Here is a 21894-nt window from a genome sequence, read left to right as displayed (position 1 = left end):
CTTATGCTTTCCAGCTGCTCATCCCTCTGTCAGCAAAGAGCTGAACTGATAATAAAGGCCCGTGAGTACTTCTTTCATAAAATACTCAACGATGTCCATTCTGCATTTGTTCTTATATCAGAATATCCATGGAATTAGAGAGTCAAGAGAATGGGCCATGTCTGACCAACAGTTCACATATGCAAAACAGATGGGTATCTTATAAGCTGTCTCCTAGTCTATCTGTAGTAGAAAAAAATAACTTCCAGAAAGGCTTTCTATCACCTCATGAAAATCTTCATGTTACTATTTTCCATGCATCAATTTTGCCCTCTAGACATATAAGTGTCCTTGAACTCTCATCCCATGAGATGACACACTCCTTCATAGCAGAGGCTATGTACATGTGCCTTTTCATGACACAGTACAGTGCTTAGCAAATAGCAGTCTTGTTAATGAGCAACTCCACTAAGCAATTAAGAACTGCTCCTTCAAACGGTAAAACAAATCATGTCAACTTCTAGAAAAGCACTGTGATCCTAATGTCATTAAAAATGAAGACTGAAGCCATGAGGTAATTTCTTATAATATTATGTTCTTCTGCATCTACCACTTCCTTTCCTTGTAATTGCCACATTGAGTTGGTTCTACTCACTGAATAACATGCTTGATAAAAATGTAGTCCTAAGTTTTATTCACCCATTTCTTTCATTCTTTATCAAATGTGTATTAAGATATCTACCATAACCTATGAAATTCTCCATATTATAGAGACTGCATATTGTACATTATTAACATCAGTGTTCAAGAATTTACATGAGAATGAGAGGTCAGAAACATGGAAACATGAAAAAATACATGAAGAATAATGTAGCAAATAATTTTCCCAAGGCAAAATGAAAAAAAAAATTCAAGAAGAGTCATCAGTGAATGGTTCCTACAACTGATATTGAGCAAGAGAGGAGTGAGGAAAAGACAAAGATATCTAAGAGGAAACCATTCAGAGAAGTGAGTACAGGCAGGGAGCAGACAGGCTGTAGTGAGTTTGAAGCATAGGAAAACCACACCAGGTACGGAACAAAATTAGAGAGAGAGAGACAGAGACAGAGAGGGAGTAGCCTGCCTGATAAATGCTGACACCTGACCGAAGGAAATATGTGGTTTTCTGAAAGATACAGTAAATCACTGAAGGGGAGCCTGAGCTGGAGATTCATATGACTTAACTTTCATCTTTAAGCTTTACTTAGGCTGTACTGCAGAAAACAGACATGTGAATCAAGACAAATTTAATGAAGAAAGCATTCAAAAGACCAATAAAGAATTACTGAAACAAGCCAAGTCAACAATTGGCAACTTAGACCAGACTAGGAAGACTGGGGCAAGTGAGCAGCCAGATTTAGGATCCAATGTGAAGTGGCAGATGGCTAAGCTTCATTATAAGTAGAATACAAAAAGGGATAGAAACAAAGAAGTATAATGCCAAAATTCTGGTTTTAACAATTAGAAATTGAAAATGTCACTTAATGAATTTGAAATATGATGGGATAAAGAGTTAATAAAATGTAACTAATAATAAATAAATAAATAAGAACGTGAAGTAATAAAAAAGAAATATGATGGCAAAGGAGGGTGTAGAACATGGTAAGAAATTTAATGTGAAACATACTAAAGACATGTATTAGACATACAGGGTGCTGAGGAATACAACTTAAAAGAACTAGAAACTTCAACTTGGGAGTTTGCACAGAAAGTGTATTAAAGCCAAAGGAATGGATAGATATGGAACAGAATAGAACTAAAAACTTCCCTTTTTATTAGAAAGATGAAGGAGAAAGAGCAGAAGTAAGAAGCAAAATACAAACACTGATGGAAGGGACGTCACAGCAGAATATCATGTTCTGGAATTAAAGAGAAAAATAAAAATCTTCCAAGGAGGTGAAAGAAAGTGGCTGTGTCAAATGATTCTGACAGTTCAAGTTAACCAAGAAAAGCCACTGTACTTCAAATGTAAAGGCCATCAGTGGGTTTAACAAACACACTTTCTTATTACAGCGATAGACATCTTATTGGATGAGTTCAGAAAATAACAGGTATAAAGTGTCTATAGAGACTTATATATAGGTAGCTTATATGAAACGATTACAGGGAGATGTAAGGAAACTGGTTAGTGTTTCCTTCTAGATTCTTATATGCCTAACCCCACTTCTAACTCTCCTTGGTTACATTACTGATACAGTTTCTTTCCACTTCAAATAACACATCACATTTAATCTACAGTCAATTTGGGGGTATTATAATAACAACTTGTTAGATCTTGATAACAGTGGAAAGCATTATATATAAATGAGTACTAAATTGACGTCTATTTCCCAAACTGTAAACTACATGAGGCAGAATAAAGGTAGGGTTTGTACAATCTGTGGTAATAAAAGGCACACAAGACTATTTAATGTAGTCTTTCTACCCACAGATCCATATTGTGGTAAATTTAGTTTGAGTTGAACAATCTGTCTATGCATTATATATCCAACCTACAGGCTCTGACCTTATGTCAATCTGTTTCTATAGAAAGGTGTGAGTTCCTTAGTACTGGCTTGCATAGGACAGAGTTGATGGTAAGCATGGTAACATAGTAAGCATGAAAGAGTATGTGCCCTCAAAGGTATAATTTTCAGTAAATAAGGAGACATTCATCAACTGATGTCATACTATGTAACATGACATGAAATCGAGGCCAAACAAGTCTGTATCTATCTGAAAAAAAGCTAACGACCTCAGTAAAAGAAAACATTCAGTTTCTGTCAACCACTGACCATAAATGAAGTTACAAAACAAAACAAATGTAGACCATTACAATGGTTAATATACACATGAAGATGAAATATTCATTTTACCTTGAAGCTGCAAAGAAGCTAGTGATTTGGTACCCAAAACTGGCATAGTAAGCATGTTCCATGATCGCCATCAACTGAATGCAGTTGTATCCTATATATACAAAACCCAAAGAAAGTCAAAACTACATTTAAAAATGAATAAAAAAATGCATGTTCTTATTAAAGACATAACTTTAATAAAGAATCTGGAAGGTCTAACTATCGTGCAAAGTCCGAATACTTGACACAATTTACTTCTCTGACTTCATAACACAATCGGACATTTGTCTCTTAGAGTCACACTCTGCCTAGTTGTTTGAAATGCTTTCATTTTAATAAGTGACAAATGATATGCAAATATAAACATAATTTTGCTTTGGAATATTAAACATGGAAATCTGCATATGCTAAGCTTCAGGTTTACTTGTAATATCCATAATGAAGATTATGAGCCGAAATAAAAGTAACTGATTGCATGATATATGCTTTTTACTTTGCCTCTTTTCATTATGATTCTGACATTTTACCATATGGCTTCAGAAATATTTCTAGATTCATTTTTTTCTACAAAGTAGGTCTTTTGAAGCAAGGGGTGATGTCTCTATGAGATTACTTAACAGCAACAAGTATGTTTCACGGGCACATGCAAACACTGGCAAAACACACAGAGTTTCTCCATCAGAATGTTTTTTTTGGGGGGGGTTGTTTGTTTGTTTGTTTCTCGAGTGGTAAATGAAGTCACTCAAAAAGTACGGATTGGATTGTTCTTTAAATATTCAAAACAGGAGTAGAATAAGCCACAAGTAAAACACAAAGAAAAGGGAACCTCTTGAACTTACAAAGAAAATAAAGATACAGAAAAGCTTTATGAAAATAAGTTTTTTTTTTTTATTTCCCAAGTACAACTTGATTATTTATCACATATAATCTGGTCTCTTACAAAGTTACATTCCTGCAACACACATACTAAAACATCCTTAGTATTTTCCTAATATCCAATTCAAACAATCTTCACAGTGTTCTTAAGGAGCACATAAAAGCAGATTCACTAAAAAGTCACTTAAAAATATAAATGAACTTGTGAGAAAACAGAATCCAAATTAATTTCCTTCTCTTCAGTTGCTGTGTTGCAGCTTCTCATGACTGCATTTTAGCACATCATGGATTCTCTAATGTTACAAATAAAAATTCAGGACTAGGAAATTACATATTTTCTCTGAGCTTTTCATTGGCATATTGTTAAGGGGAAAAAAAAAATCATTCTATCAGCCCTGGCAGAAACATGGTTCTTGAATCTTGCTCAAATGATGGGCATCAATTATCATATATCTTACAATGAAACTTAGAGTTTTCAGTTAAATCTCCATTACATAACAAATACTGTTCTTATAGAGCACAACCTCATCTTTCCATAGTTTATTTGAATAGCCCGAATCAGGCCTCCCTTCATGTATTCTCAGGCAACTCAAGCAAGGTTGTAGAGGAGCATCTAGTACTGCTCAGCCACATATTAAAATCTGGGTATAAATAATTTATCATTCTATAATAAATGAAAAACTTCTTCAGTGAATAATTGTTACATGATACCTATCCACCAATGCTAACAATAAACTTAATTAATTTTGGTTTCTGAAATTGTAGTTCAAAAATCAAAGATAATTAGGATATATACATAACTGAAAACTTTAACCCTGACTTGCATTTAAATCTCTCCTCTAGTTAAAACCTAAACTCCCTGGCAGAGGTGATATAATCAAATGTACTTTGTCTTCTTGTCTAGCTACTGCAGCAGGTGCCAAATATGCTACAGAATTTTTTTATGAACAGCATTATCTATTAAAGAAAAATAACAGATATAATGTCTATTGAAGCAAGTAGTCAGCCAAATGCTATTCATTCTCCTGCTTCTCTGAAGACAGTCTATGTCATGGTAGTCTGATATGTGAACCATCTCACGTCTTTCAAATGTGGTTGAGAAATGTTTGTGCAAAAAGTCATCCAGACAATGACACTATATAATAACTGATCCCAAATGAGTTCCAGATACCTTACAAATACAAGATTTTTCTCCATCAAATACTAAAATGGACAAACTGTAATCAATGACCACGTCAAATGATAAAGGTTATCTTCTGTAGGAAAGTAATTACACTTGCATATTTATCTACAATTTGGAAGCCATCAGTTCACATTACTTTAAATTGAAATTGGAATAATATCTTATGCTTATGCTCTATCTTATTCCATTTCTCTTTTCTATGCTATCACTATTACAGGGCAATTGGAGAAGCCTAAAATAAAATGCATTTCTATTACATATTTAATCTCATAACACAAAAAAGAGACACTTGTAATTAGCTTTTTTAATAAGAGAACAGTCTCATTAAAGTTTTATCTGAATAAAAATCACAATTATTACTTACCAAGGTCTTTGATTCTTGGTAGTACATTGCTAGTAAAATGTTTATAAGAGGCTATTTTTCCTTCATGAGAAGAAATTCCCACATGGGATTCATAAATTCTTAGACTCCGTGGTTTCTTAGGTCTGGAATGCTTGAACTACAGAATAAAAAGTTACATATGGAATTCAAGCAAGAATTCAGTTGTGACACTAGTTAATAAAGCACGGGAAGTGAAAGAGTAGATAGACTCAGAGAAACACTTGTGACTACTTGCCCATATCAAAGGCAATGGCTGCCTTTGCTGGCATGCACTGCATTTCTTAATCACATACAGGATTGTATTAACAAACAATTATTTTAAAAATCATAAAATAACTTTTATATAGCATCACTGGCAGGAAGGATTTTTTCTTTTTTAGATTAAACCTTATTAAAAAGTACAGAGTCTTGAAGGCACATATAATTTAATTGTTTAATACAAATCATTCATTAGCAAGATTGAGTAATATAAAGGCCTGAAAAATTAGTTCTAAAATATGTATGAGTTATGAAACAAAAACATCCCCTAACACATTTATTACATAGTCTACCATCCCAGTGCTCTTTTCATAACTACACTAACCCATCTACACATCCCTGGTAGTGATAAATTTTACATTATTTGAATCTTTATAAGTTGGAAACTATAATACATATATTAATATTCCTTCTAGATATGTATATAGAAATGTACTGGTTTTGACTAACTTCAAAACAAACAGAAAGAAAAAAATTATTTCTATGTTTCATTGACTAGATATGACATACTTTGATATAAGGTGTACAATACAAGAAAACTATCATGCAAAACACCCAACAAGCGGTGAAGAAAAATTGGACACTATTATAAAAGATATGAAAGTAAAAATTAATTTCCCTAGAACTACTGAAATAAGCAATTATTTAAAAATCTGTTGTTCTCACTTTATATGAGTCTTCTGGATCCCAGTGTATCCAATCATAATTCACGTTGTTGTTTTCACGGACCACATACTTTGCCCACGGCGAGATGCGATACAGTATCTCACCACTCTTACTGGTGATAACTACCTAAAAGGAAAGCAGGACAACACTTGATGTAAAGTGGGTACACGGCTCTAACGGAGCGCATAACAGCTACCGAGCACTGCACTGCCCAGGGAAGCAGAATGAGTTCAGAACTGAGTTCCCAGGTGTGTGATCACAAAATCACATTTTAATTTTTTGCTCATCTGCTATTGTTATGTGATCCTTAAAGTTATTTATAAATTGTATATTATATGATCCTCTTCCAGTTTGCACGATTGCAGGCCAACTATTGGAGTAGTTAATTAAACATACTATATATACTAAAGAGACAAGGTTATTTCAAACTTTCCATCATAAAGTCAATCATCCACAGGAAATATTCCTCTTTTTCAGGATGCAAATTAAAAAAAAAAAGATTTATACAGTCATCACTTCCTTAACTCCTTTGTGAAAATAAGTCATAACATTTTCACATGCTGAGTAAGTAGAATACTTTAACACTTGACATGTATACATGTACAAACACAATTTTAGAATGTCATCAAATAGAAATAAAATACTATAACCAGTCAACAGTATTCCTCTAAATGGTGGTACTTAACCTTCCCAATGCTGTGACGCTTTAATACAGTTTCGGATATTGTAGTGACCACCAGCTATAAAATTATTTCTTTGCTACTTCATAGTTATAATTCTTTCTTCTGTTATGAAGCATAATGTACTATGTGATGTGCAACCCTTGGGGAAAGCTCCTTTGACCCTCAAAGGGATCATGCCGCACAGTCTGAGAACCACTGTTAATAAAACTAGCTTTTGGATACTGAGCTGCCATGGCTACGTCTGCACAGGGTTTCTAGGTTATATCCAAACATGGTCCTTGGTTGGAGAATCAGTCTCAGAAAAGACCCCTGGGCCCAGATATATTTGGTCCTTGTGGAGGTCCTGTTCTCTCTAGGTCTTACTAACTCCCCCTTCTTTTATATGATTCCCTGAGGGAGGAACAGACTGTCTGCTCAGCCACAGAGGAGGACATTGCAGCCAGTCCTGATGAGACCTGATAAGCTAGGGTCAGATGGAAGGGGAAGAGGACCTCCCCTATCAGTGGACTTAGAGAGGGGCATGGGAAGAGATGAGGGAGGGGGCTACAGCTGGGATACAAGGTAAATAAACTGCAATTAATATACAAAATAAAATTTAAAAAACAAACAAAAAACTAGCTTTTGTGAGCAAAAGCAGCATTATTTTGCTGATGATTATTTTGCTGACTTTCCAGTACACCGAGACATCAGAAGCCACTTAGGTATAACTGTCAGAAGAAGCAGACACATGGTCAACATCCATGTTCCTACACCTTGTGCTCAGTTACAGAAAGAATGCAATGTTCTTGCTGCTGATGCTAACACCATTTTTTATATAATTTTCATTCACTTTACATCCTTGTTGTAACCCCATCCCCTCTTGCCTCCAAGCCCCACCATTCCTCCCTCTCTCTTCCCCTTCCCTTTTCTTCAGAAAAGCAGAGTTCCCTTCTTCATCTACCCCAGTTTACCAAGGTGCATTAGGACTAAGCTGGTCTTCTCCCTTTGTGGCCTGGCAAGGCAGTCCCTCCAGGAGGAAGAGATCAAAAGGCTGGCAACTGAGTCCCTGACCCATGCAGTCCCCACTTCCTTTACTAGAGGACCTACATGAAGCCTAGGCTGCCCATCTGCTACATCTTTATAGGGGGCCGAGGTCGAGGTCCAGTCCATGCATGGTCCTTGGTTGATTCTTCAGTCTTAGTAAGCCTGTCTGGTCCCAGGTTATTTAGCGCTACTGTTCTTGTTGTGGAGCTCCTGTCACCTCTATGTCCATTTCTCATTCCTCCCACAAGAATTCCTAACCATCCCACAATGTATGGCTGTGAATCTCCACATCCGTTTTGGGGCACTGTAGGGAAGAGCCTCTCAGAGAACAATTCTGTTGGGTTCCTCTCTGCAAGCTTAGCATAGTATTGTTCATAGTATCAGATGATTTTCTCCAACAGAGTAGGTCTTTGATTTGGCCAGCCATTAGTTGGGCATTTTGCTCAATCTGTGCTCTATCTACTCTCTTTATCCCTGCATATCTTGTAGGCAGGGTTAATTTTGGGTCAAAGCTTTTTTGGGTGGGTTGGTGTTCCCCTCCCTCTGTTAGGAGACTAGTCTAGTTAGAGTGTGTCCTCTTCAATCTCTATGGCCTCTGCTACTAGAAGTCTCTGCTTGAGTCCCCCTCATATCCTCCCAGGAGCCTTCCCTGACTTAGGTCTCCAATTGTCACTGAGAGAAACCCACTCTCAGTTTCTCTTTTCTCTACATGCCTTCTGCCCTTAAACCCTCATTCTCCCCAGGTCTGATCTCTACCCTCTTAACCTTCTGGGGTCCCTCTCCTACCTTATTCCCTCACTTCAGCCACATCTGTCTATTCTACCTTCCTTTCTAAGTGAGATATGCATTCTCCCTTAGATACTCTGTTACTTATCTTCTTTGGGTCTGTACTGCTTAGTAGATTTATCCTGTACTACATGTCTAAAATCCACATAAGTGAGTACATACCATGTGTGTCTTTCAGGGTCATGTGTGCTATACCCCACTCAGGATCATCTTTTTTTGTTCCAACCATTTACGTGTAAATTTCATTTCTTTGTTTTTAATAGCTGAATAGTATTCCATTGTGTAAATGCATCACAGTTTGTTTATGCACTCTTTGGTTGAGGGATATCTAGGTTGATCCAGATTTTGGCTATTGTGAATAAAGCTTCTATGAACATAGTTGAGCGAGTGTCTTTGTTGTATGGTGGAGGATCTTTTGGATATATACCCAGGAGAAGTTTAGCTGTGTCTTCAGGTAAAGCTATTCCTAAAGTGCCAGACTGATTTCCAAAGTGATTGTACAACACTCTACCAGCAATGGAGGTGGGTTCCCCTTTCTCCACAACCTCACTAGCATGTGCTGTAGCTTGAGATTTTGATGTTAGCTATTCTGACCTATGTGAGATAGAATCTCAGAGTTCTTTTGATTTGCATTTCCCTGATGAATAAGGAAGTTCAGCATCTCTTTAAATGCTTTTTGGCCATCGGAGATTCCTCTGTTGAGAATTCTTTGTTAAGTTCTGTGTCCCATTTTTTAATTGGTTGCTTATTGGTGTTTGATTTCTTGAATTCATTATGTATTTTGGATATTAGTCCTTTGTTGGATATACAATTAGTGAAGATCTTTTCCCAATCTGTAGACTGTTTTTTTTTCATTCCAGTGAGTGTCCTTTGCCTTACAAAAGCCTTTCAGTTTCAAGAGTTTCCATTTATTAATTGTTGATCTCAGAGCCTGAGCTGTTAGTACTCAGTTCAGGAAGTTGTATTCTGTATCAATGAGTTTGAGGCTCTTCCCCACTTTCTCTTCTAATGGATTTAGTGTATCTGGTGTTACATTGAGGTCTTTGATCAACTTGGATTTGAGTTTTGTACAGGGAGATAAATATGGATCTATTCATAATTTTCTACATATAGACATCCAGTAAGACCAGCACCATTTGTTAAAGAAACTATCTTCTTTCCATTGTATGGTTTTGGACTCCTTTGCCAAAACTCAAGTGACCATGGGTATGTGAGTTTATTTCTGAGTTTTTTATTTGATTCCATTGATCAACCAGTCTATTTTTATGTCACTACCATACAGTTTTTATTACTGTTGCACTGCAGTATAGCTTAAAGTCAGAGATAAAGATACCTCCAAAAGTCCTTTTATTGGAGAGGACTGTTTTAGCTATTCTGAGTTTTTCCTTTTTTCATAAGAAGTTTAGAATTGTTCATTAAAGGTCTGTAAAGAATTATGTTAGTATCTTGATGGGGATTTCATTGAATCTGTAGATTGTTTTTGATAAGATGGCTATTTTTACTATGTTAATCCTACCGATACACAAGTATGGGACATCTTTCCATCCTCTGATATCTTTTTCAATTTCTTTCTTCAGAGACTTGAAGTTCTTGTCATACAGGTCTTTCAATTTCTTGGTTAGAATTACACCAAGATATTTATATTATTTGTGGCTATTGTAAAGGATATAGTTTTCATAATTGCTTGCTCAGCCCATTTGTTGTTTGTGTACACAAGGGCTACTGATTTTTCTGAATTAATCTTGTATCTAGCCATTTTGCTAAAGTTGTTTATCAGCTTTTGGTGTTCTCTGGTGGAATTTTTGGGGTTGCTTATTTACACTATCATATCATCGGGAAACAGTGATACATTGACTTCTTCCTTCCCAATTTGTATCCCCTTGATTCTTTTAATTGTCTTACTGCTCTAGCTAGACCATAAAGTACTATATTTTAGAGGTATTGAGAGAGTGGGCAACCTTGTCTTGTCCCTGATTTTAGAAAAATTGCTTTGAGTTTCTCTCCATTTATCTTAATGTTGGCAAATGGCTTGCTATATATAGCCTTCATTATGTTTATGTATGAGACTTGTATCCCTGATCTCTTCAAGACTCTAATCATGAATGTGCTGGCTTTTGTCCAAGGCTTTTTCTGCATCTAATATAACTTTTTTTTCCTTTGAGTTTGTTTATGTGGTGAATTATGTTAATGGGTTTTCATATGTTGAACCATCCCTGCATCCCTGGAATGAAGCCTACTTAATCATGGTGGATGATGTATTTAATGTGTCCTTGGATTCAGGTTCCAAGTATTTTATTGAGGTTTTTTGTTTTGTTTTGTTTTGTTTTTTTGTATTGATGTTCATAAGGGAAACTGGTCTGAAATTCTTTCTTTGTGTGGTATCAGGGTGACTGTGGCTGCATAGCATGAGTTTGCCAAAGTTCCTTTAGTTTCAATTTTGTAGAATACTTTGAGGAGTATTAGTATTAGCTCTTCTTTGAATGTCTGTGATAAAACCATCTGGACTAGGGCTTTTTTTGATGACTGGTTCTACTTCCTTGGGGATTATAGGACTGTCTAAACTGTTGAACTGATCTAGATTTAGCTTTGGTAGATAAAATCTATTGAGAAAATAGTTCATTTCCTTTATATTTTCCAATTCTGTGGAATACAGATTTTTGAAATAAGACCTAATGATGTTTTGGATTTTCTCATTTTTTGTTGTTATATCCAACTTTTCCTTTCTGATTTTGTTAATTTGGATACTCTCCCTCTGCCTTTTAATTAGATTGGCTGAGGGTTTGTCTACCTTGTTGATTTTTTCAAAAAAACAGCTCTTGGTTTCATTGAATCATTCTCTTTGTTTCCAATTTATTGATTTCAGCCCTGAGATTATTACCTGTTGTCTACTCCTGTTTGGTGTGTTTCCTTTTTGCTGTTCTAGAGCTTTCAGGTAAGCTGCTAAGTTACTAGTAATGGTATCTCTCCAATTTCTATATGTAGGTGCTAGTGCTATGGACTTTCCTCCTAGAACTGCTTTCATTGTGTCCTATAAGTCTGGGTATGTTATGCCTTCATTTTCATTGAAAACTAGAAAGTCTTTATTTATTTCTTTCTTCCCTTATACAGTGGTCATTGAGTAGGGAGTTGTTCAGTTTCCATAAGTTTATATTTTGTTTCAGTTGCTGTTGAGTTCTAGCTTTACTCCACGGTGGTCTGATAGGATGCAGGGGGTTATTTTAATCTTCTTATATTTGATGAGGATTGCTTTGTGACTGAGTATATGAGCAATTTTGGAGAAGGTACTACGAAGTGCTGAGAAAAAGGTATATTCTCTTGTGTTTGGATGAAACGTTCTGTAGATATCTGTGAGGTCCATTTGACTCATGATGTCTGTTAGTTTCTTTACTTCCCCATCTTGTTTCTGTCCTGATGAATAGTCCATTGCAAAGAGTGGGGTATTGAAGTCTCCCAGTATTAATGTGTTCAGTTTGATGTGTAATTTAAGCTTTAGTCATATTTCTTTTACAAATGTGTATGTCCCTTGCTTTGGGGGCATAGGTTTTAAGAATAGGTGTTATCTTGGCAAATTTTTCCTTTCTCTTTTGATTAATTTTGGTTGAAAGTTTCTTCTATTAGATACTAGAATGGCTACTCCAGCTTGCTCTTGGAAAACCTTTCACCAGCTATTTAATCTGAGGTAATATCTATTGTTATTGCCGGGGTGTGTTTCTTATAAGCAGTAGAAAGATGGGTCCAGTTTTCACATCCATTCTGTTAACCTGTGTCTTTTACTGGGGAGTTGATGCTGTTGATGTTGAGAGATGTTAATGACCAGTTGTTGTTGTTTATGCCTATGTCTTAATGTTGGTGGTGGTAAGACTGTGTGTGAGTCCCTTTTTTTGGGTTTTGCTGGTGTGGGGTTGTTTATTACATGTGTTTGCTTGGGTATAGTTGGCTTCCTTGGGCTGGAGTTTTCCTTCTAGAATCTTCTATAGGGCTGGATTTGTGGATAGGCACTGTTTAAATTTGTTTTGGTGGAGGAATATCTTGTTTTCTCTCTTTGTGGTGATTAAAAGTTTGACTGGGTATAATAGTTAGGGCTGACATCTGTGATATCTTAGTATCTGTAAAATGTATTTCCAGGTATTTCTGGCTTGTAGAGTTTCTGGTGAGCAGTCAAGTGTAATTCTAGTAGGTTTGCTTTTATATGTGACTTGGCCTTTTTTTCTTTTGCAGCTTTCAATATTCTCTCTTTTAGTGTTTTGCTTATCATGTGTCAGGGTGATTTTCTTTTCTGGTTCAGTATATTTGGTGTTCTGTGAGCTTCCTGTATGTTTATAGGCCCATGCTTATGTTGAAAATATTTTCTGGGCCTTGCCTATGGGAGTCTTCTCGTTCTTCCATTCCTATTATTTTTAAGTTTAGTCTTTTCAGGGTGTCCCAGATTTTTTTGATGTTCTGTAATCTGGAGCGTCTTAGATTTGACATTTTCTTTGAATAATGTATGGATTTCTTCAATCATATCTTCTACCCCTGAGATTCTCTCTTCCATCTCTGGTATTCTGTTGGTGATGTTTATTTCTGTAGTTCCTGTCCTTTTCTTTAGGTTTTCCATCACCAGGACTGCCTCAGATTGAGTTTTCTATATTGCTTCTAGTTCTATCTTTAGGTCTTGAATAGTTTTAGTCATTTTCTTCTGTTTGATTGTAGTTTCCTATATTTCTTTAGGAGATTTGCTCAATTCTTTCACCTGTTTGATTGTATTTGTGCTACTTTGAGAGCTTTATTTTCATTCTTTAAGGCCTCTATCATTTTCATAACCTCAGATTTAAAATATTTTCTTTTGCTTCATGTGTGATAATATTCTCAGGGTTTGCTATGATAGGACCATTGGTTTCTGGTGGTATCATATGGCCCTTAGTTTGTTGCTTGTGTTCTTAAGCTGGCCTCCAGCCATCAGATGGGCTCTAGCTAACAATGTCTCTTAAGATCATCTCGAGAGGCAACTTTGTGAAAACGACAAAGCAGACATACTTACTGAATGCTATATAGCAGCGAATATTTCCAAAGTCCATTACAATGATGCAAAACCACTAAGTAAGTGATAGGCAACTGGGCCTACAGTTTCAATTGTGAGGGGCTTGGAAATGAAAAACCATTAAAAACATGGTGCTCAAATTCTTCAAGGCTATGAGAGATAAATCATTTGTATTGGAATGCCAAACTTTCTGTCAGCATTTAAGAAGTGGTAACAGGAAAACTCACACTTTTGTCATTAATATTTTGATATAATCAAAACACACATTGGACAAAGATTATTTGCTCATCCACTGAATGCATCATCTGTCCCAATGTTCTTCTGTTTCTTTCTCTAACATATATACCTAGGGATACATATTAATGCAAAGAACTTCAACTTTCTGTCTCATGCTCCTTTCGTTTGTTTATTTATATTTTTTATTTAATACAATTTATACACTTTGTATCTCAGCTGTAACCCCCTCCTTTATTCCCTCCCAATCCTACCCTCCCTCCCTCATTTCCTCTCATGTTCCTCCCCTAGTCTACTGATAGGGGAGGTCCTTCTTCCCTTCCATCTGACCCTAGCCTATCAGGTCTCAATAGGCCTGACTGTACTGTCTTCTTTTGTGCCTGGCAAGGCTACTCCCACCTGAGGGGGAGATCATCAAAGTGCCAGCCACTGAGTTCATGTCAGGGACAGTCTCTGTTACCCTTAGTAGAGAACCCACTTGGAGACTGAGCTGCCATGGGCTAAATCTGAGCAGGGATTCTAGGTTATCTCCATGCATGGTCCTTGGCTACTTTCAAAAAGATTTAAATGATATGTAGGGCAAAGTTTTCCACTAAACTGAAAAATTATTCCGGTTTTTACATAATAACTTTCTTTTTTTAATTTTTTATTTTTTTAATATTAGTTAGTTTGTTAACTTTGTATCCCTGCTGTATCCCACTCCCCCTTTCTCTCCCAATCTCACCCTCTCACCCTCATCTCTTCCCTGCCCCTTTCCAAGTCCACTGATAAGGGAGAAACTCCTCTCCTTACATCTGATACTGGTTTATCAGGTGTCTTCAGGACTGGCTGAAAAGTCCTACTCTGTGTCTTAGCAAGGCTGCTCCTCCCTGGGGGGTCAGGGAAGGTCAAAGAACCAGCCATTGAGTTTATGTCAGAAACAGTCCCTGTTCCCCTTATTAGGGTACCCACTTGGATACTGAGCTACCAAGGGCTACATCTGAGCAGGGGCTCTAGGTTGCATCTATACATGGTCCTTGTTTGGAGAAACAGTCTCATAAAAGAACCCTGTGCCCAGATATATTTTGTCCTTGTGGAACTCCTGTCCTCTCCAGGCTGTATTAACTCCCCCCCCCCCTTTTTTTGATTCCCTGCTTTCTGCTGGAGATTTGGTTTTGAGTCTCAATATTTGCTTTGATACACTGCTAGGTAGAGTCTTTCAGAGGCCCTCTATGGGAGGCTCCTGTCCTGCTACTTGTTTGTTCTTATGTTTCCCCATATAACACAACTGGTCCAGGTAATACACTTCCCTTTCAGTGCCTCTTCACAGTGTCTTTATTCTCAGAAACCACCTGAGAGTACTATGATAAATCCAGCCAGGAGACATCCTAATAAAGTAAGAAAACATGTTTTTGTATGTAATTTTGTTTATAACTGTTTTTGGGGAGGATTGGGTTTCCTGAATATTTCCTATGCTCCAGTAACTTATGATTCCATTTAGGAAGTTTCAGGTGTTAGTGTTCCTGCGTGCTGTGTTAAGTTGATCTTTTAACATTTACTAACAGATGGGGACAAAATTTTCACTTGATACATTCATATGGAAGATCTTATTCACGGTTATTGAGTATAAAAATCTCTCTGAAGAGTAATTTATCAGAGTAGCAGAAGTAAAAATAATAGTAATATCAAGGTTTGTGCTATTTTTATTATGTAATTAGTTCCAGAAAAACAGAGTGTGTCCATAAAAATTATGCCCTTATCTAATAACCATTTAACATTTTCATTAATAAAAATTAAATACTTGAATAATATATAATATGTTAAAAAAACACACTATTGATCCTTACCCAAGAAACACTTTAAGTTATGAAAAGAGAGTATTCTACTTCATTAATGTACATGCACAGAACAGGGGGATGGCAGATTTTATTGTCCATTTGTAGTTCAATTATTACTTCAGTCCTTGTATGTATCTTCTAAATTTGAAAACAGATAAGTAACCTGTATAATTATACAATTCCAGGAGTCCATGCTACTTGAGTTTTAAATCTTTTGCACATTAACCATACGGTTACCCATTTAGTAAGTAAAACAGGAAGAGAATGTATCAATACAGTAATAGGTATTATAGCACAACATTTATATGGCAAATAATTTGTGAAATTATAATGTTATAATCTTGTTAGGAACAATTATTTTGTACATGTTTTATTTAATAAATCAAATAATGTTACTTATATAAAGGTTATAATCAAAGGACATTATCACATCAATAAATAAAGGAGACAATGAAAGAAACATCTAGATGTACAAAAGTGCAATTGATTTAAATGAACCATATGAAGTCAAATTTTATACAAAGAATGTTATATGGAGGTCAAATATACAGTACAAACAAGTTTTGTAAATGGCAACTATCTAAAAAATAAATAAATAAATGTCATACAACAAATATCTTTTTAAATCTTTTTTTCAAAGGAATGTCTCTCCATGCACTGGAAAAAATTGCTGAAATAAGGATTCTGTTCAGGTGGCCAGCAATTCTGTAGAAAATCATAGACATTCTCTGCTGGTTATAAGAAGACAAGCATTAACATATTCTGGACGATGGTACTGAAAGTAACTCCAGGTTCATGACTGAACATACAGCAGACAAGCATAAAAATGCAGATATTAAATAATATTCAATTTGCCCGAAGTCCCCTGCCAGTCCCATGATTCCTCCCTCTTCTCCCCCTATAAGTGGGACTGGCAGGAGATGAGGGAGAGGGACATAGCAGGGATACACAATGAATAAACTATAATAAATAATACATTTAAATTTTTTAAAAGAAAAAAGATGATAATTGGAAATATTTTCTAAAATTTGAATGTGTTTGATTTTGAACTTGAACTTTGCACTTCTGTTAGTGAGGGAGTTGTAGAAAGATAGCCAGAAAGTTACCAAGGTACCTGTGAAGGGTAAATGTTCTCTCCTTGACTGGATCTGGAATCAACTAAGAGATAAGATCTGGGCATTATTTAGGGCCATTTCTAGGAAGAATTAACTGAAGAGTTAAGAGAGATAGTGGCATCTTCCAGTGGTCATCAAGATCTAAAGATGCCATAGATCAAAGGCAGAGTGGCCAACCTGCCTGCCTTTTGGTGATGAACATGCCTATTTCATTGTTGCAGCAGCGGCTACTATTACCAACCTTTACTGACAATCTCCAGCTTCTTTTAGTTTCAACAATGAACGTGAAGTCAGTGACTTCACTGGTAATCATCCATGCCTTCAGCATGAGACTGAAACTGCTGGGCCAGTGAGTTCCATGGACTCACCAGCTTACTGACATCCACTTATTGTACTATTTAGTGCTTCATTACTTATGCCATCAAATAAAGGCCCTTCTATATTCATTATTCTATTGTTTCTATTCATCTGGAAAATCCTGACTAATGCAATAGTGAATAATCTAGATCTCTGATATATAAATGACCACTTCTTGAATAAATTTTTATAACACTGCAAAAAAATCCATTGGTGACTTTATATAAACTTGAGTTGTATTCACGCTATAAACGATATTACTGCTACTTGTATACTGAGCTTCTCTGCATACTAAATAAACAGTTATTTTAAAAAAACAACATTTTTAATAGTTTTATACTGAAACTAACCAAGGTTCATATGTTATAGAGACCTCTTTTTGTTTCTCATCTTAGTTCTTAAATTGCAGTCAAATAATTTTATGTAAGATATATGCTGATAAAAAACCTTCATCATGTCCCTTCTGACTACAATCAGAGATAAGATGGAGAAATGGACAAGAAATCAAATGATTAAACTAGTCTCTGTACCTTGTGTTACTCAATAGCAGGTACTACCTAGAAGAAAAAAAGACCATAGCAAGGATGGTGTCTTATCTACAAAAGGAGTAACATTTAATAAAGTTATGTATCTTATTTTTTATAGTTATATAGCTTTTATTATATAAACTTTGAATAACATATATAAATGAGAGAAAATAGAAAGAGACTGCTTATTTTGAAACATATTATGACAATTTTGAAGTTTTTCCTCTTCAATAAACAGAAAGAAAGAAGAAAGAAAGAGAAAGAAGCCTTGCCCAAGTTGAATCCATAAGAATTTGTATACAAGTAGTGAAAAAGCTTCTGTAACCAAATTAAACTTGTTAACAGAAGACTTTTTCAAAGACTAAGCATATTGGCCACAATGCAAATCTGTGATGTGATTTTAATAATTGTCAGATCAACAAGTTTTACCAAATGTTAGGATAAAGAACACCCCATAAAGGACATGAACGGGCATTTTGGGGGCAAAATTTTAGTTAGTTTGCCTTTGGCTTAACACCAGTTATATAATTACAGATATAAACACTCATCTCTGTAATATGGGAGAAAATAAACAGCAGAATACTTTTAAAGGGAAATAAATAGTAGCAGTAGTTGTTTCTTCTAAAAAAAAAAAGAGTTCTTATTTAGAACAATTTAGAAACATGAGTGCTTTTGTCATATAAAGAAAATTACTATTCCCCAAAGCTTACACTCAGTTTCCCAATACTTTAACCGAGATAATAAGTATTAGGACTGTACTTTTTCTCTATCACTGCTTTTCTACTGAGAAAAAATATTTAAGAAATAAAGAAACAACTAAGCAGAACTGGTAAAGAGCTTGCTTCATTTCAAGCGTATTACCAGAACAAAAGCCTTATAAAGGGAGGCTACTACAGAAAGAGAAAATCCAAATGGATTAGTTGAGATTTAGGAACCAAGAATTGAAAATGATATCCATGAGCAAGTGAGGATAACTACACCTAAGTTAAAAGAAAAGGAACGATGCAGAGCTGTTCTAATAGGGTAAAGACACGAATGAATTACCTATGATATAAAAACAAAGGATTTAAACATCCAAAATATTGAAGGATCAATATAGTCATAAAGGAAAAAAGCCATGAAAGAGGAAAAAAATCAGTGAGTTTTCATTATTGAAAAAGTGAGTTTCAAAGAGGTTCATCCATGTGCAGTGAAGACTGGAATTCTATTAAGTAAACAAAGTTGTAATCTGATATGATGTCAATACAAAATCTAAGGTACACATTCAGAAGTAATAGGACAGAGGATGCAGTGTCATAGATGAATTGAATCTTTTTACGAAAGTTTTATTAAGTATCATTATAAAAGTATATTTGGTGATAAACAATCAATTGAAGAACGAATATGATTATTAAGCAATCACTCTAAGTGCTACTTCACTGAAATAAAATTCAAGTGTAGAGGGGAGGAAAAGGGAATGATTCAACCCAGGAAAAAAATATAGAGAAATCCCAAAAAACAATTTATTGAGGAGTAATTCTAAGATTAACAAGCTAAGAAAACATTTAATTACATATTTAATGTACACTGAGATAGATTCTTCTAGAATAGTTAATGACTATTAAAGAAATTAAATAATGGTGCGAATTCTGAATTCTCAGCCCTCATATAATCTCTTACAAATTAAAGTCTCAAAATATTGATTTTGATACTATCACCATTTCTCTTATCTTCTACAGAAAAATCTTTATTTTTGTCAGGTACAAGTGGTATTTGGGGAAGCAGAAGAGTAAGTAGTTTATAGAAACAAGGACAAACATAAAATGAGAAGGGGAAGAAATATTTCATGTAATGGGAAACAATGACTACTTGATTTAAGATGTAACTTGAAAATACCTGATAACCTCTTATCAAGTGATTTTTTTTTTATACATTTCCAAGTTGTTATAAAATATAGTTCAGAACTGAAGTGACCCTTTAATAAATGGACTCGGACACTGGTGGCTGTGAAAATCAACATGAGAAGAAGCAGTGATCGATACTAATATCATCACAATACAGTTAGTTATTAAAAACCATTCTCATCTACTATAGTATGTTCAAATTACTGAACATAAATTTCCCCAACTCTCTGAGATAGGCAGCAATAACACAAACAGTAAATTTAATGTCTTCACTTTTTATTTTTTTATTTTTTTATATTTTATTTATTTATAAATTCACTTTTTATTTTCCTAGTTAAGATGAACTGATTCACATGGGAGAAATATAATAGTGTCATTATATTTAAATGGGTCTGAGTGAACAGCATGGCTAGAAAGGGTAAATGAGAGAAGAGAGAAAAAGAGAAAGAGGGAGGAAGGGGGGAAGAAATACTTTTAAATGTAAAGAAGCTAAACAATAATTTTGACATTTCACATACACTTAGCTGTGGTATTCAATAAAACTGCAACTTAAATATATAAAATATATTAAATATGTAAATCATGAAAAAGGTAAAACAATATGTACTGTCCATAAGCAAAAGTTTCTATCCTATTCACAAAACCCTTATTTATTATTAGTTGAGGATATACTTGGTAAAAGTGCAAAGTTTTTTATTACCATAATCAAAAATAATAAACAACTAAGTAGTCACAAAATATAACCTCTTCCCTTTTTTCTGACAAATTATTAAAAGATCAACTACTGCATAAAGCTATGCAGAGAACAATTCTCAGCAGTACCCGTGGAGTCAAGCTAAAGGGGCTCCTAACCTCTCTTCTGATCTTGATGAGAATAGCACTCATGAGTACATACCCACACACAGAAACACGCATGCATATACTCAGTTACAGAATAATCATTTTGAAATAAAAAATAGATTCCTATGTACCTTAGAGTAAAAAACTGAAAGCACGAAACACTTATATTCTTAAAAACTGTACATATCTACGATACATTAGAAGAACGAATTCAGTTCCTCACACTTAGAATCATCTTTAATATAATATTAAAACAGTGATGGATGAAAGAACAAAGGATCAGAAATAAATTTAAGATATTTCGAGTAGATGAATACAAAGACAAAAAGGCTTAGTTATAACTTGAAAGCATTTCTGGAAAATGCAGTTAGTAAACAATTATAGAGTGTCTAACTGATTGCACACCTGAATTACTTGAAGTGTTTATATATGATATATATATATATATATATATATATACACAGAATCATTTTAAGTTTTTATTTGCCTATACTATCTTATACATCCAATTGTAGCCATAAAAGGAGTCACTGATTTCCAAGAATAATTTAAATGTATGAACTACTTTTGACTGTAAAGCTGTTGTGCCTCAATACAGTAGAGAAATGTTAAGACATTTATACATGTCTCTTGAAGGACTTTTCTTTCCCAAATATGGAATCAGAAATCACAAAAAGAGCACCTCAAATTCTCATGGTCTGATCCCCATTTCTATTTTTAAATATTTTTAATTTTTGTTACCTACACTTTATTCCCTTTGTATCCCCCCTGTAGCTCCATCCCTCCTCCCTTCCCAACTCCTCCTTCCCTCCCCCTTCTCAGCACATGCCCCTCCCCAAGTCCACTGATAGGGGAGGTCTTCTATTCCTTCCTTCTGATCCTAGTCTATCAGGTCTCATCAGGAGTGGCTGCATTGTCTTCCTCTGTGTCTTGGTAAGGCTGCTCCCCCCTCAAGGGGAGGTGATCAAAGAGCAGGCCAATCAGTTCTGTCAGAGACAGTCTCTGTCACCATTACTATGGAACCCAGTTGCTGATTCCCATTTCTAATCTGACATTTCTGCTGCCCATCATCAGGGATCTATAGACTTCAGCCACCTGAGGGAAGCCAAATATGAAAAATAGAAAGAAAAAAAACAGTAATTACTGAAATTAGCCTTATAAAACTGGGATGACCAGTGTTTTATTTTTTGAAAAGAATAAAATGTAATAGAGGAAAGAAAAATAACCCAAGTAAGAAAAATATTTCCTAATATCCTGAAAATAAATTCAGTTTTCCAAATAATATGCCTGTATTATTCTTTGAAATGTGAAATGATTACTTGTGTTTCATGTTTATTTCATATATTTTAATAACTTGATAGTTTTCTATTTTTATAAGTATGTATATTTAAT

At 35.0% G+C, this 21894-nt stretch overlaps 1 protein-coding gene across 3 annotated transcripts in view; it reads right to left on the bottom strand.

Annotated features, from left to right (window-relative positions):
- The window catches only part of Gbe1 (1,4-alpha-glucan branching enzyme 1), a 262697-nt gene that overhangs the window by 132815 nt on the left and 107988 nt on the right, over nucleotides 1-21894 (bottom strand). For all 3 annotated transcript variants that reach the window (XM_060370626.1, XM_060370624.1, XM_060370625.1), the window contains exons 4-6: nucleotides 6218-6343; nucleotides 5276-5411; nucleotides 2874-2964 (exon numbers count right to left, since the gene is read on the bottom strand). In XM_060370626.1, coding sequence (XP_060226609.1) covers nucleotides 2874-2964; nucleotides 5276-5411; nucleotides 6218-6343 — 353 coding nt within the window. The remainder of the gene's footprint in view (nucleotides 1-2873; nucleotides 2965-5275; nucleotides 5412-6217; nucleotides 6344-21894) is intronic.

This window comes from Meriones unguiculatus, chromosome 17, assembly GCF_030254825.1.
Source record: "Meriones unguiculatus strain TT.TT164.6M chromosome 17, Bangor_MerUng_6.1, whole genome shotgun sequence".
NCBI lineage: Eukaryota > Metazoa > Chordata > Mammalia > Rodentia > Muridae > Meriones > Meriones unguiculatus.
This window is presented reverse-complemented; position numbering and strand designations above follow the sequence as displayed.